General features: G+C 42.9%; 2 protein-coding genes across 3 annotated transcripts in view; one reads left to right on the forward strand and one right to left on the reverse strand.

Moving 5' to 3' along the window:
- DNAH7 (dynein axonemal heavy chain 7) overlaps positions 1 to 8391 on the forward strand; it is a 217336-nt gene extending 208945 nt beyond the window's left edge. The window contains exons 61-64 of the mRNA XM_019492106.2: positions 4182 to 4334; positions 5760 to 5937; positions 7496 to 7599; positions 8058 to 8391. Coding sequence (XP_019347651.1) covers positions 4182 to 4334; positions 5760 to 5937; positions 7496 to 7599; positions 8058 to 8264 — 642 coding nt within the window. The 3' untranslated portion in view covers positions 8265 to 8391. The remainder of the gene's footprint in view (positions 1 to 4181; positions 4335 to 5759; positions 5938 to 7495; positions 7600 to 8057) is intronic.
- Positions 8392 to 8470: 79 nt separating this feature from the next.
- The window catches only part of SLC39A10 (solute carrier family 39 member 10), a 78924-nt gene continuing 70670 nt past the window's right edge, over positions 8471 to 16724 (reverse strand). For both annotated transcript variants that reach the window (XM_059727236.1, XM_006276795.4), the window contains 2 exons: positions 14697 to 14887; positions 8471 to 11574 (listed from right to left, as the gene is read on the reverse strand). In XM_059727236.1, the coding sequence (XP_059583219.1) occupies positions 11416 to 11574; positions 14697 to 14887 (350 nt within the window). In that variant the 3' untranslated portion in view covers positions 8471 to 11415. The remainder of the gene's footprint in view (positions 11575 to 14696; positions 14888 to 16724) is intronic.

The following is a 16724-nucleotide window of genomic DNA, read 5'->3' on the forward strand; positions in this document are numbered from 1 at the left end:
TTCCTGGCAACCATCTCTACCAGGTGTTCCCTAGAGGCCTTTGAATCTGCTGTGCTCCCCACTTCTCCTCTGCTCACAACCTTTCTTGTCTGCCCCTAGATTCATAACCCTGCTCAGTTACTTTCTAGACTGGAAGAGATGGCAGCACAGGGCTGGAGAGAACAGAGATTGGTGATCCTGGCTGTAGGAGGGGCTACATTCGAGAGGCTAGGAGCCAGGCACCCACCCTTGCCAGCAATGCTAGCAAACTTCTGTCATGCCTCTGTAGGGCTACGATATTGTGCACCACGGCTACGAATAGATACTTGCTGTCATACTCTGAGGCTGGGTACTGAGCTTGCTCATTATCAGAGATGTGAGGTGATGCAGCCAAGGTGTAGGGTACCATCCTGGGGGTGAGGTTCGGTTATCACTCCAGACCTGCAGATTCCCCAAGACCAGAGTACAGTGAGCATGTGACCGGGGTGACATGCTGAGTCCTGTACTCTGTGCTAGGAAGGAGACCTGTACCAGAAATGACATATACTCACTTGGATGCTGGAGGTACAACTCTAGTGCATCTTTCCCAAGATGCTAGGTGTATGTGGAGCATCATGCACCTGATAAACACCTCCCAGCCAAAGCTCCCTTGATCCTCCACCTGAGGCAGGCACATTTTTGGCCCACTACAGCTTGCCTCTGTTTGTTTTGGAGGGCCAGTATAGACTATCTCTGGTTTTCTGTTCACCACTCCCTCTAGAAGCAATTGTGTCCATTGGAGCTGCTGTGGAGCAGTCAGTTAATGGCCTGCAGCTCCTCGGGACTGAAGGTTAGGTGGTACACAGGGGCCTCACAGCACTGGCATCCTCATCTCTGCTGTTGGCTGGCTTGTTTCATGACATACCAGCATTGTGTGCATGTTCTGGTTTGTTGGCACTGGGCTGGCTGCAACCATTGCTTCATAAGTAGGTTTTGAGACTGGTCAGCCAGTTATTACACAGCATCAGATGGGTACCCCTGGCATCTGCATGGACATGTGCCTAGACACAGAGTAGTAGATCAGCAGTGGGGCTGGGTTTGGGAGATCCACTTTTGTTTCTGGTGTAATCAGCCATGTGAAGTCAGGGAGTCATCAGTGAAGCAACCTGTGGCTCGCTGGCTGCCTGGCCCAGGAGCTTGCCAAAGCCTTTGATAGAGCGTTCCTGGCTGTTTTCAACAAGCATTACAGATAAGGAGTTGCTGTCTGTCATTAACTGTAGAGCTGCCCTGCTACCTTAGCTGTGTTTGTAAGTTGCTTTTGGAGGGCTAATTGGTGAAGCACACCTCTGGGATGTACCGTCCTCACCTTCTCCTCCCACCCTGGGTGGGGAGGGGTGGGGTGGTCATATTATCCTTACCACCTGCACACCCCAACCCTGCCCCCCAACCCAAACTCACCTTTGAAATGGCTGACTTACAGGTATCCCTGTGGCTGTGTGCAGCTGTTTCATGTGAGACAAGGTGTGGCAGGCCTTGCTTTCCCTGGGTATGGTAGTCCCACTGGCCTGTCTTTCAGCATTAGTGTCCCTGGGTGTTTTGAGAGACTGCCCTGAGCGGAGAAGCAGAGGAAAAAGATGGTGGGGAGGCAGGAAGGGAACACAGCCTTGAGTGGCCTGCGTGCTACTGTACTGGAAAGAAGCACCATAGAAGTCAGACATGGGTTCTGGTGAAGGATGCCAGGGATCCTCCTCCTCCTCTGCACAGTGCAGTGTGTGCGGCACAGTACACTACCCGCTGATGGTAGCTACAGCTAACCTCCATCGTTCCTCTGGCAGAGTTAGGTGGAGTGCCAAAGGCAGGTCTTTCAGGACAAAGATCAGGGTTTGTGACTCATAGATAGTGACCCTACCTTTCCACCCTTTGAGCCTCTAGGGCAGAAGCCAAGTTTGATATGGTCAGGGCTCAGACTGAGGGCACCTCTGCCAGAATGTATATAGGCTAGGGCCTTCCCTCCTGCTAAGTCTGTGGGGAAGCAAGAGACGTATGCTGTAGCCCTGTGTGTGGAGCACTGCTGCCTCTCACCCCCACCAGTTCACTGCATCCGTGCCATCCTCTTGGCAGTAACTCAGCTATTGGGAGAGGTCACGTGGTGCTGCTGTGAGCCCAGAATGAGAATTTTAAAATACTGTCCTCTGTGATGAACTGGGAGAGTGCGGCTGATGCCCAGTGCCACTGTCAGTGCAGTACCATTCCCCTGTGGTAGTGTGGGAAGAGAGCTAGTAGCAGTCCAGATGGGGTGGAGGTGTGCCCATAGGGATGTGTCCTGGTGTTGCACGGAGGCCAGTGGAGATGCTGTACTTGTGCAGTCTGTAGCAGCACCTGCTTGAAGCTGCTGAGAGCTAGTAGGGAGAGAACAAATTGCCTGCCCATCCAGGAGTGTGGGGGGCTCATCTGTGAGACTATCTACCTTTCTCAGGGAAGGAAGTTGCTCAAGGTGCTGTCAGTGCACCTGAGAGAGCTGCAGCATGCATCAGTTGTGGGCTGCTGCACCCTGAACCTACCCTGGGGAGACAACACAAAAACCAACAAACCAACAACAAACCTCACCTATTTGCCTTTCTAGGAGACGCTTGAATGAAATAAGATGCATTGCTGAAGGTGCCTAAATCCTACTGTATACATACTGTGGGGCAATGTGTGGTTAGCCAGGGGAAGGAGGATAAGCCGCCTGATCCCATCCCTATAAATCAGTCTTGGTCAGTAACTACAGCATGGGTGAAGTTGGCTCTTGCCTATAGCTCCCAGTACAGTGAGTTGAGGGGGCAGGAGGCTAAGAATGGATGCCTCAAAAGCCAGGACACTCAGCTGAGCACTGTGGTAGCCAACCACAAATACCAAGCACAAAAAGACCTCAGCTGCTACATTTCTCTAAGGCTTAAGCCATATCCACACAGTAAATTTAATGATCCAGGTAGTAGAGCCCTCAAGCACACCATGCTGGGCCATAGAGGGCTGCTTCCTAAACTGGATGCAGTGTAGCCACATTTGTGCAACCCTGTGAAGAGGTTAATTAATAAAGGTGGGGGGGTGGGCTAATCAGCAATGACAATTAGTCCATTTGAAGAAGTGCCTTCTGCTTGGCAGTGCCACTATATGGCAAGTTTACTATGCAATCCTGCCTTAAGTACCTTGAGACTGCAGCTAGGCACCTGCCTCTGCTTGCATTTTCCAGCTTTAAACCTTCTTCCTGTGTTGCAAGGGTAAACATGCTTGAGGAGCTGGGCCCAAAAGTCCTGGTGACTTTTAAATAGTTTAAGTTGTTTTTGGAAAGAGATTTTTTTTGTGAGTCCCAAATCCCTACTTTATACTTGAAAAAGTGTACCTATGGACATGAACTCGATCATATGAGCCATCATGATTTCATTAGTGTGTCAGAGGGAAAGCCAAAGCATTTGGCAAAATGATACCTCTTCTCACCACTTACATTAGTTTTTTTAATAAATATGACCAAAAAAAAATCAAAAGTTAAATATTCACCTCTCTTTTGGGCTTGCTGCCACTAAGCTGTTTCACAGCTCTCTCGCTTCTAAAGAGAGGTGAGGATGCTCAGTACTGTTGGGCCCTGAGAGGTAACATGCAGGTGCATCAGAGCCATAATGAAGACATTCAAAATACCAAAACAACTTGAGAAGGGCAACTTGAGACTATTCATGTTTTATTTTGCCCATAATGCTAGGTGAGGAGGAGTTTAAAAAAAAATATAAAGGCAGAAAAAATAGAAGGAAAGCTGTTTCAAATAACGAACTACAAGTTGCATGTTGTGTGTTACAGCACTTTGGAAGATTTGGAGGAAGAGAACATTTACGAATGAGAACATGTAGAGTTATGATAGTGTGGACTTAAAAAAAAAGTTTTTGAAGTGATATTAAACACCATGCTCCTGAGCTCTAATAATGGGTTGGAAGAATTTTTCAGTATGGGCAGTTGTTTCATTTAGTATTCTTTACTCTTATTCTGAACCATTTGATACTGGGCCTTTGTAGGACTACAGGACCCTGAAGTTGCCACAGACCTGATCCCCACTGGAGTTTCTGATTCAAATTGTCTCTCTCTCACTGTGGATGAAACTTGGATAATATTTTTATTTTTATTACATGGGCGGTGTGCTTTGAAATGTGGAATGAGAACTACCCTGACATCTTACTTTCCAAAATCTACTTTAGGGCCTAGTGGTGATGTCTGCTGAACTGGAAGAAGTGGTGAACAGCATTTTGAAAGGCAAAATTCCAGGAATGTGGATGAACAAATCTTACCCAAGCCTTAAACCACTTGGCAGTTATGTGAATGATTTTCTTGCCAGATTAAAGTTCTTACAGGTGAGCATGCACTATAAAAAAAACCTCTTCTGACTGATAGGAGTCATTTTGTTTTCTGGTTCAGGTGACACTTGTAGACACACGTTGTCTCTGCATGATTAATTGAACTAAGTTCAATGTACAGCAATTTGTTCATCAGTGCACAGAACACAACTAAGATTTGCAAAGTACCATCCATCCACCTTGTTAAGACAGTTGTACATAGCATTAAAATGTCCATATCACTTGCAATGGATTTACTAAAGCCCTCTTAAGTGACAACTGTTACTGGCAGTGTTCGGAGCAGTTAAATGAATATAAATTCTTAGATATGGAAGTTTATAATACAGTTGACTAGCTGAAGTTAGGAAATCTTTTTAACTCCCTCATGCATAGTAACTAGGGTCAAATATGAGGCTGGCTGGGAATTGGATGGCTGCATGGGGTCAGCCAAGAACCATGGAAACTTTCACATTTGGACTACAGAGGATTTACAGTGTTGTTCAGCACTGACAAAATAATAAACTGATTCTTGTTTAATAGATTAGTAATCTCAGCCAGTTCATAAGGATATTTACCTGTAGCTCACATCAGCACCGACACCAGCTTAAGTCTTTGTTGGTAGCTTCAGCAGAGACAAAGAACAAACTTGCTTGGAAGAGAAAGGCACAATAAAGAAGAATGGTACTGCTTATGCTACCCTGAAGATGGGGGAAATAAATAAATAAATGATATGGTGTCCCCAGTTCCAGTTCTCTCTCTCTGTCCTTCAGGGCCCAGGTATCAGCACTAGGCATCTTTCTCTTCTGCTGTTTGCTAGACACCATCCCCCCAAGCATGCACATGTGCATTATGATCCCTGACACCAAAAAGGCTTACAGCTCAAGGAGGATGCCCTGCATTCAAATTGCCTCAGAGATGCTGCTTTACCAGTCCCTCACTAATAATGAGGCATTTCCAAAACTTGTTTCCAAGAAATATTTAACGCTGCTCTCATTTTTGTTTGCATTAATACCCTCTAGTAGTTTTGTCTGCTATTAATCCCCAACAAATCTGGCAGCAGCATGCAGACACACATTATGGTTATGCCAAATAGGGGTCCTAAAATAGGATAAAGTAAAAATAAAATAGATTCTTCATTTGCTGAATCTCTGTTGGAGTAGGTCAAGTTCTGAAGCAGCCACTCTTTATATTAAAAGCCAAATAATTTTCAAGGAAAGGGACTGTACTTTTACAGAAGCCAGTGGCATTAAAAAAAGAGATTAATTTAAAGAGTAGTAGCTGTCCATAACAGCCTGGGAAGAGGGAGGGCGAGGGGGAGGGCAGGGCAGGGCAGGAGACTAATACTGGTTCATGAAGCAATGCAGGGTTTTTATGATGTTTTTATTCCTAATGTTTTTAAGATGAATTCTAGCTTCTCTCTCTCCCCCCTTCTCTGCTGCACAGTTGTGGTATGAAAATGGAACTCCTCCAGTCTTCTGGCTTTCAGGATTTTTCTTCACTCAAGCCTTCTTAACTGGTGCCCAGCAGAACTATGCAAGAAAATACACCATTCCAATAGATTTGCTAGGCTTTGATTATGAAGTGCTGGAAGACAAAGAATACAAAATTGCTCCTGAAGATGGTAAACAAGTTACTTAAGGCTTTATATGTTTATGTTGGTATACAGGTGAATGAATTCTTTGTAGTAACAAATGATGCATTTGATTTACTGCATAGGAGGTTGGAAAATGCAGGCACCTTGTTAATTCAATTACTGTCCAAGAAAGGCCTGCACAAGAGGCCTTTGTATCACATCTTTTTAGTAGGACCAAGATTACCACCTCAACGCACTTGGGCAGGATTGTTCCATATAGTATACTGCAGCTTCATCAACCAACTCTTCCTCACCAAGAGTTTTACCCAGTCCCAATGAGCAGCTCTTAAGTATATAGGAAAATCTCAACTAATACTGTATTCAGGCAACATTTACTTTTTTTCATTTCATGATTTTTTTACCCCCAGGATAGTTTGCCAACCCAGTGGAAACAAACTATCGTGCAGAAGCAAATTGTGACAGTAATCCTTATAAATAGCTTCAGAAATAACAATTAAATTGGTGTAAAGTTCTGCTAAGTAAGTGACTATTATGCACTTCCTACTGGAGTCCAATTGTTGGTGCCCTCGCTGCCTTTATTCTCATTGCAGCCAAGAGTCTCTGTGGAATAGAAGATTCACCTGAATGGTTTTCAGCTTTTAACAGCAAAAATCAGGACAGCAGTCTTAAATTTTCAGTGAAGGGTTATATGAGACTAAGTTGTACAAACCAAGGGCTGCTGAGAGGCTTGACCTATCCCAGTGTAGGCAGAGCCCTCAGTTTCTCTACATTGCAAGGCAGGAATATTCTCGCCTTAGAGACTGAGGTGATTCTGTTTGGCCATGTTTTTTTCTATTTAAATACCGACACAGTAGAGTGACATTATCACCAAAGGATAATGTATTGGACAACTGCAGGTTTGCACACAACACTGATATTCCAGAGATACCCAGTTCTGTTCCTTTATCTACAGTTGTCATTTGAACCTCTGATTATTAGAAACCTTTTTAATGTCCACTGAGAAACCAGACATTCAATTTTAAACCTTCAATACCTTTATAAATAACCTATGAAAATAGTGATTTTGTCCAATTTTACATTTATTATTTTAAAATATGGCTTGTTCTTTGTGTATTTATTAACTGAAATCCACTAACATTCAGAGAAAGTTAGACAGTAAAAAGTAACTATTTTTTGACCAGTATTTCACACATTAAGGACTTTCAATACCATATATCAGCTGAAATTACCTAAGTGCTTTACTCCAGCTTCTGGAGCTGACTGCTCCTTTCCAATCCTTGCATGAGGGATTACTAGAAAAGTGTAAGAGTTGGCTTCAGCCTTATGAGGAGCCCAACACAGCAGTAATACCCCCATCAGAGGATAGGGTCAGTGTCCTTTGTGCTGGCAAGAGAACAGATACAAATATATGGAACAGATATTGCTGTACCACTTACAAGTATAAGTATTCTGGTTTATTCTCTGTAGGGTAAGCTTAAGTATATAATTTCATTTCACACTGTTCTCTACAGTATGTCCCAAAACAAACCTTTTTCTTAAACTTCACTTTCTGCTTTATTGTATTTTTCTTTGAAAATTAATTCAGGTGTCTACATTCGAGGATTATTCTTGGATGGAGCTCGCTGGAACAGAAAAACTAAGAAATTAGGAGAATCTTATCCGAAAATCCTTTATGATACTATACCCGTGGTAAATATTTTTCACACGAATTGGGTTTATAGGGAAGAGTAATTATTACCAATCAATCAGAAGTTAAGCCTGCTGTGTTCGTTTTAAAGTAGTGGGAAAACTGCATCGTATTAAATACGTAAAAATAAACTTCTGCCAGCTGAGCAAGTTAGTCACCGGCTTCACATGATTACCTGTATGGCAACTTATGTAGTAACCCAGCATATTTTTTCATCTAAAGTGAAAATATTTTGAATACTATTGGAAATGTCAGAGAGCTGCTGATCATCAATCTGCTTTGAAGTCAATTAGGAGGAAGCCTGGGGTAAAAGGAAGCACTTAGGATGAGCTACAAAAAAATCAGTGGTGAAGAACAATTTTTTGAAGTATTTACTGAGTTCTGACTGTATTGAAAAAGTTCTGCAAGGTAACTAAGTGCATTGTGGTCAAGGTAAATGGTTTATCCTGTTTTACTGCAGATGTGGCTGAAGCCTTGCAAGAAATCAGACATCCCACAACGGCAAAGCTACCTTGCTCCCGTGTACAAGACCAGCGAGAGAAGAGGAACCCTGTCCACTACAGGACATTCCACCAACTTTGTGATTGCAATGATTCTGCCTTCGAATAAACCAGAAGAACACTGGATTGGACGGGGCGTGGCACTGTTGTGCCAACTTAATTCTTAATCTTCGTACAGACATTTGAAGATGCTTGTGCTTCAAAATCATCATTTGCGGAAAATATATTTCAGTGTTTAAATGACTGCTTTCAAAGGAATCAAAATATTTTCAAATAAATCCTTTATGCAATGGATATGTGCCTTTCACAATTCATTTAAAAATCAAACTAAAATATAAAATAGCTGCGTATAATAAAACTTTACAGAAACCAGTTATTTCTGCTCCTTGAATAATTTTATTTTCTGAAGCTCCTTATAAATAAGGAACACATAAAATGAACACAACACTGTTGACAATGAACAAAACAGCATTTGATCATTTCCAGCTTTATAAAATTAAAAAAAAATGATTTCGTTATAACAAAAAAGATTGATAGCTCTGCGAGTATCTTATAGGACCATAATCACATTTTTAAACCATAGACTCATTGTTAATGGAAAAAATTCACACTGCATCTAGCTACTACAGTATTTTCTACGCATAATCACAGCTGATTTGAGTGCAATGTGATCTACATCAAAATTCATATGGGATGTCACACAGTGACAGCACTGTAATATACAAGTAACATTTATGCCCTCCAACAAATACAAGTTAAAAGAGAGACTGGATTCAAGCAAAATGGAATGTTGAAGCTAAGGAGAAACATGGTGGAAATCGGACCGTCTGTAACATGACTTAGTTGTACATTAAAATGGTCTGGAATTCAATACTGGCAGAAGTCTAAGAAGCAGCCATGGCTATTATATTGCTCTTCACAAGGTGTAATAAATACTAGAAAATAAGGAGACAGATTCCATTCTTAAGGAAAATATGCAGTACCTAAAACTTCAATATGAAAAAGGTCTCGAGTAGAAGTGTGAAGCTTTTTTTGGTAGAGGCAGTATATTAAACTAATGCATTCCAACTAAGAGAAAAGTAAATATACTACCCAAAATATAAGAATCTTCATTTGTAAAGAATTAAAACAAATATAGCATAAACGTAGGAGGATCTGTCAAAAATCTCAATTCAGTAACATAATGACCAACTTCTATTTGGCAGCACTAAGTTCAAGAAAAGTCAATGGGCAACATTTCTGAAAACCTCTGAGTGACATAGCATCTCAATATTTTTTAGGATCTGGGCCTTAAGAGGGTAAACTGCCTGGAACTTGTTATTTACAGACCCATGTCACTCCAGTTGGTGCTTTTGAAAACTTCACCCAAGATCTTAAAGTTACCGAAATCCACCATTACCAACTGAAATGACATCTGTGCTAGTTAGTGTCACGCTCTGTAGTCTTCCTGCATGCAGGAATCCTGTTGACTTCAATGAATTCTGAGCATCAAGGGACAACATGAGTGGACCCTTGATTTTTGGTTTCTTCCTTGAAGAAACCACATCTTTTATTGAACTGGACCCTTAATACTGTTTCTTGCACTAGAAACAAATACCAGCAAGAACCAACTAATATAATTAAAACGTATGAGCTGCTGTGTTAAAAAAAAGGAACAGCTAGATTGCTAAATTGCAGAGTCAAAAGCAAAGGGCCACAGGAACAGGGATTAGCTGAGAAATGGAATGAAGATACTGACTCTAGGTAAGGTGTTAAACCAGTACATTTTAGCAGCTACACTGGCGCCAAGCAGGCTGAAACAAAACTTGCTGCACATAGTCAATACACTGCTTATCTTGCATACATATAAATGACGACTAGAACAGCATGTTAAAAGAAGGCTACTACCATGCTTAGGACTGGTACTATATTATCAAGTCAGACTGCAGAATTAGCAGGGCTTGCACTTCTCACAAATTCACAATTTTAGAAGGAGACAGGGGTACACAAGAGACAAATCTATGTCTGGCATTACAAGCACCTTGGCACTAAGCAATCAAAGATAAGCTGATTCCAGCAAGTTAAGGCTTTTGATTGTTCAGCCTATTCCTCCCTACTCACCCATACTGGTACTTAATAACAGCTGCTTTTATATACCCTAGATACCAACAACACAACAAAAATGTAACAAAAATGGTAAAAAACCCAACTAACTCTGATGCTGGAAATAGGAATATTCTAGCACACAGTCTATTGCCAGCAATGGCTGGTGCTATAAAGCTCTGATGCCAAGACACTGAAGAAATACATTCTAAACTGATACCATAGCATTATAAATGATCCACCCATACTGCACAGAAAGGACAATTTTTAACCTATGCAGTCAGGCTCAAGAGTTAGTATCTTACTTTAAGGTTTTAATATAAAAAGGAAAAAATATATACCAAAATAGCTATTAAAAGTGAGGAATTCCATTATGGATCATTTGTTAGAGGAGAATTTGCCCCACACTCACAGCCACGATTTTTCAGTAGTTTACGTTGCAAGTGGCACACAATACATGTTTAGTTTCTGCAGCAGAGAACCAGGTTCAGTCCACTGACTCTGATACCAGGGATTTCCCCAAGCTAACACTAAGTCTACCACATTCTGCATTTTCCTACTCATACCAAGGAACTAACATCAAATAAGTCTTAGTCAGGAAAACATTTTGTCAACTGCACTTTGCAGTGGATCACATAGATCTCTGTGTACTGCAATGGTCTGCCTCCTTAGCACGAACTTTATAACCATAATATACAGATTACTGTGTCCCAACAAGATTTAAACATTGTTGGACTTTTTAAGTTAAAACACTACAGTATTTCCTTGTCAAGTCCTCTCTGTAAAATATAATTATTAGAGTAGTATATACTGTTGTGCAGAGAGCAAGCACGTTAGAGGCCACGTAAGACGTGCAGAGTCTATGCACAAGTACGAATTTCCCAGGTTCTATCCAGCTGTAATGCCAAAAGACACTTCCAGCACCAGAACAAGTCTTTCACTGTGTGCTTTAATTTGTAAAAACTACACAACGTTTTGAATGCAGCACAAGAACTCTACGTTCATGTCTCGTATTTCACATTTCTTACTTCAAGTCAGGCTGGAAGATGCACTGTGCGCATCATTATGTTCTGTTAGAAAGCAGCAGAAGTTAACCCATGCAGAAACAAATATACTGTACTTGTGTAAGTAGTGCAAGCCACTGCTTTTTCTCTGAGCAATGTGTATACAGTACAACAGTGCAGACTCAAAGCCATACAGTAACATTATCATAACCACAAAGATCACTAGAAATGGTCAAAACTGGATGTTGAGCACAAGTTTATCTTCATAGAGGGCAATCACCAGCATGATAGCAAATCCAAGGAGCAAACCTAAATTCTGAAGAATGAATTGTCCCACAGGACAATATCCATGTTCCTCATGGTCTCCATCTCCATGAAGCATTTCTGGAAGCTGAGAAAAAAAAAGAAGAAGAAAATTTTAAAACAGTCATTTCACTTTTATTATATTATTTTTAAATTGGCACATATAACTAGGTATATGGATAACCGTGATTCCAGGATTCGGTTATAAAAATCAACTAATGAATAATCGATGTGGTAGCACATCTAGTGTTAGTCAATAAAACTCTACCAGACCTTGACATTCATAATGAATATCTTCAACTGATTATATATTTTAAGAAAAGAAGGTGAAAGAAACTCTATGAAAGAACATCCTCATTGCACCAACCCAAAGCATTTTTTGGCCTCCCCTGTGTTGCTTTTTGTGTTTCAGTGGTAACCTCCTCAGGGTATGGAGTATGCAACTGTCCTCTGAGCTCTGTTCCTTCAGGTTAAATATTTCTATTCAATCACATGCATGTAAACACTTATCATAACAGAAGTGTGAATACACTTCGTACTTTTGAGTACTAATATTTAAAATGCTAAAGATACAAAGCAGTGGCGCTCAACCTTTTTTCCCCCAGTGGGCCAGATGGCAATACCTGGTCCAACCACAGGCTGGGTGGTAGCCCCAATCCAGCACCTGGGGCTGGCACAGGGGCTGGCATCGAGCCATGCAGAGGTGCATGGAGAGTCCAGCCCTGCAGGAGAAGGGGCTTCACTTTGCCTTATGGACAGGAGGGGCAGAAGGTGCATGGGCCTGGCCACACAGGAGGGAATAGGGTGTGCGAGTGTGGCTTGACCTGGGGGAAAAGGTGTGACCCCAACCCAGCCCTGCAGGGGGAAGGGGGCCTGGCTTCAGCCAGGTGCATGGGGTGGGTTGTGGCAGGGGAGGAGGGGGAAGGGAGGGCGGCCATATTAATAGCTACTGCCCTCGTGCAGCCAAATTTCCTGACCCATGGAAAGCCCTGGAGACCAGATGTGATGGCTCTCCAGGCTACATGGGCCGGAGGTTGAGCACCCCTTATCTAGAGGAATTTACATTGATAGTGTTGTTCCTGACATTTATTTGCCATATTTTATAGCTACCGGTTGAAAAATAATAATAGTTCTCTGTATGCAAGCTCTCAGAAAAAATTCTACAATCCTATTTAAAAGCCTCCTAAGCTCTGTCACTCAGTTACATGCATATACCTGCATATGCACTTGCATATACCTAAAAGTACTGAATTGGCAGCAAACACAGTATAACCTCATAAATCCGGTTTTCAAAATTCCAGAATTCTCAAAAATCCAGCACTTTAAAAAAAATTCACTACATGAGGGGCTTTCAACTTTTTTTGACCAGTGTACTCCCAGCGGCCAGTCACAGAGCGGGAGGGGAAGTAGCAGTGGCCGCACATGCAGCAGCGGCATGGGGTGGTGGATGGTGGTGATAGCCGCTGCATGCAAGCTTCCCTTCCCCTTCACGTCCAGCAGGCCAGGCAGCGCCAGGCTATGCACCTTCCTTGTGTTTCAAAAATCCAGAATTTTCAAATTTCCCACAGGTGCTAGGTCCCAAGGCTGCCAGATTTATGAGGTTATACCGTAGCTGTATTTTCATTAACTTCAGAATTCAAAAGAATTTCTACTTAGCTGAACCTGTAAGAAATTCTGAAAAATACATTATATCTTCCCAGCTAGCCACTTGGAGAAACACCATCAAAAAGCAATGACAATGAGGAAGAGGACTGTAAACTTGCAAGATGCAAAATTAAATTGCGAGGTTAATTGCGAGGTTCTTTTCTAATCCATCCATTATGTGCATAAAAAAAATACTTAAGAAAATTAGTATCACAAATCCTTACAGAAGAAGGGCATGAAGATAAATGCATGCAATTCCTGTAAGGGCCCCTTTACACATGCTGGAAAAGGTGCAATGGGATCTAATGTGTGATCTACACAATGATTACTCTTGCCATGCTGCACGTGCCTACCTCTGTACCAACAAGAAGCAAGTTCCCGTGGCTGGGAGCCCCCTCAGCTCCTGCAGTCTCCCAGTTGTGGGACTGCACCAAAGGAGGTCTCCCAGCTGCTGGGGGTGCATGGTATGCCTCCATGGTTGGGAGATTGCAGCAGCTGCTCTCCCAACCATAGGGGGTGTGAAGCACCCCCATGACTGGATGATTACAGCAGCTGCAGAAGTGCATGCAATATCCCCCGCAACTGAGATCACAGCAGCTGCCATCTCCTGGCTGGCAGCTCCCAGGCCTGGGGGTGCACATGGGTCCCCCCAGCTAGGAGCTCCAATCAGCTTGATAGGGCTCCCAGCTACAGAAGCCCCTGGCCAAATTATTACAAAAAAATTCTCCAAACAGGAAACCAAATCTGGACTACATAGGTACAACATGTCCTCTCTTCCCCGCTTTAAATTGATGTTATAAAGAATGCTAGCAGGCTAAATTCAAACACAAACCAGTAATTGCATCCCCCAGCCACAGCTGTCAGAAGCAACAGAAAAAGTAGCTGGCCCCACTCCACCCTTTTCCTCTAGGGAACAATGTACATGTATCTGTGTGTCCACAGGTGAAAGTGCACAGGAGTTCAGGCATGGGCCAATGGCTAAAGCAACCAAATCACTGAACACCAAGAATGAGGCAGAGACAGACAACTGAGTGAAGCAACGGCATCTGCATAACTAGGCAATTTAAAGTGATTTAACAGCCAAAGTAGCATTTTTTACCAGCTGCCTTCTTTACAGGTTCAAATTGATCTGTTTAGGGGTGCATTTATGCAAATCAGAATTGATGTCCATTCAGACTTACTCAAGAGTATCCAAATGCCAGATTATAAACATTAACAAATGCAAGCTAGAGCAACTTATCAGTGGAGGAAAGTGGATGGGATTGTTTTAAAAAAGCAAGTGTAAGAAGGGATGTGGTCAGGAGAAAGTTAACAAGGTGCAATATGAGAAAATCTTGAAAGATTTCCTCTATGAATATGCTACTTTTCAACAACAACATGGTACAAATGGCTACCTAAAGGTTTGCCTATACGTGGTGGTCAAAACAAAAAGACAAGATGAAGTCTGGATTTAAGCAAAAAACAACCCCCCTCCCCACCCAGCAAAAAGGTTAAAAACCCTCCACCCTAGCTTTTACAGACATAAGGAAACATATATAAAAATATATGCCCCCCTAATAATCTTACCATATCGACCAGTGCCACGTAGAGGAACATGCCTGCAGTGACTGCAAAGATCCAAAGGGTGATGTTATTGGCATACTGTCCAACGGCTGTGCCTATCAGCATTCCTATGTAAGCCATCATGGCAGACAGGACATTGTATACAATGGCTTGCTTTACTGTCATTCCTGCTTTAAGTAGCACAGCAAAATCACCTAAAAGAGACAGAATAATGCAGCATTTAAACTGTTGTCATTCTTTGAGAGATTACAGTTTCTAACCAGCAACCTTTATAAGATGAAGGCTGGATCAACCCAACCACAGCCCAGTGGTGACCAGGTGACATATCAAAAACAGGGGAACTTACTCATGCTTGCACCAGGGCCAGACATGCCACCACTTCTCCCTTCTGTTCCCTAGCTGGGGTCAAGGCAACTTCCAGCCATCAGGGAACTGAGCCATGGCCAGGGCAGCTGGGAACTACGCCTGCACTGCAGCTACTTCTCCCCACCCCCTAGCTGCAGTGCAGGCTCTGCTGGAAGTTGCCCAGCGGCAGTTCAGGTTCCACTGGTTGAAAGCTGCGCACATGCTGCAGTCAGGACAGGGAGAAGCAGCAGCAGCAATGTGGGTGCAGCTTCTAACTGCCTGACCCTAGCACAGCTCCTCGCTGCCCAGTTGCAGCATGAGTGTGGGCAGAGGCAAAGCCCTCTGGCTTTGTGGGCCAGATCCAATGGCTTTGCAGACCATATGTTGATGACTCCTGACCTAGAGGAACTGCCAAAGTGTCCCCCATGGCCAGTTTGATGGGAGAAAGAGCAACAGTACATGATTAGAGAGTCTTCTACAATACAATTACATATTTTAATTGAGGAGGAGATCTATACTTCCAAAGATGCTCATAACTTGGGCTAACTAATTAGGAGCAGCATTAACAGAGTTATAAAGGAATCCTAATCCAGCCCTCCTCAAATCGACTGAACCTGTGAAATCTGTATGTGCAAAAGAAGGGAAGTTCAGGGATTTTTAATCTTTTAAAAGATCTTTAAAAGATTGGCCTTGCCAGTATTTAATATCCCAGACAAATTCTACTTTGTGCTCAAAAGGATAAAAAAGACTTCAGTGCTAGAGGGACTACAGCAGGGAAATTGAGAAATGATGTACCAAGGCAGGGAAATAGTCAAACAGCCTATATCCACACTGATTTATTCCTCATGGACGTGAAGAAATGCTTGTTCTGGTACCAGTATTGGCTATTTGCAAAGCTAACACAAGTGTAAGTAATGAGGCTCAGATTGTGCCTCCTAGTTGGACTCAGCATTGACTGCCAGTATCCAGACGTGCAGAAACACAGATCTACTGCATTACTAGTTCCAAATTTTATTTGGCAGATTAGTTTTTAACAGCTCTGTTCCCTTCAAGCTGAGTCCTTGTGAATTTCTGGGATATAAGATGACGCTGACGTACTACATGAGAACACAAGACTTCATTGTTATCATGTATTACTGAAGTTAGGCAAGTCAATCTGAAGTGAAGCAGGAATAGTGAGAGCTAGTTTTACTGGACTTTTATTTAAAGTTTCAGTCAGATTAACATTGGGGTGGTTTTTCTTGTGATTTAAAGGCTTTGCTTGGTAACTAATTTCTGCTTAAAGAGCTTAGAAGTATTAGACATCTAATAATGTAAAAAATAGGGGTGCACCAATAGAGATTTTGGGGGTTGATACCGATAGCCAATATTTAAGGAGGCATATTGGCTGATACCAATCCGATACAGCTCCCTCCAGGTGGTAAGTTTGATGTGGTGGAAGGGGAGGTGGGGGGTGGGGAAAGGGGTGTGTGTGTGTGTGGGGGGGGGGGGCAGATCAATGCCCCCTGCAGTGAAGGAGGGGACAGCGGCAAGCGCTGCCCAGGGGAAGGGTGGGGGGTGCAGGATGGAGCTGTGGCTCATAAGCTAGGGGCAGCTCCCGCTGCCACTTGCACCCCAGGAGGGCAGGGGTGGGGCCTGTGCCCCCGCATCCACATGGTGCAGGGTGGGTGGCAGTCGTGGGGGGAG

The sequence above is a fragment of the Alligator mississippiensis genome, chromosome 4, assembly GCF_030867095.1.
Source record: "Alligator mississippiensis isolate rAllMis1 chromosome 4, rAllMis1, whole genome shotgun sequence".
Classification (NCBI taxonomy): domain Eukaryota; kingdom Metazoa; phylum Chordata; order Crocodylia; family Alligatoridae; genus Alligator; species Alligator mississippiensis.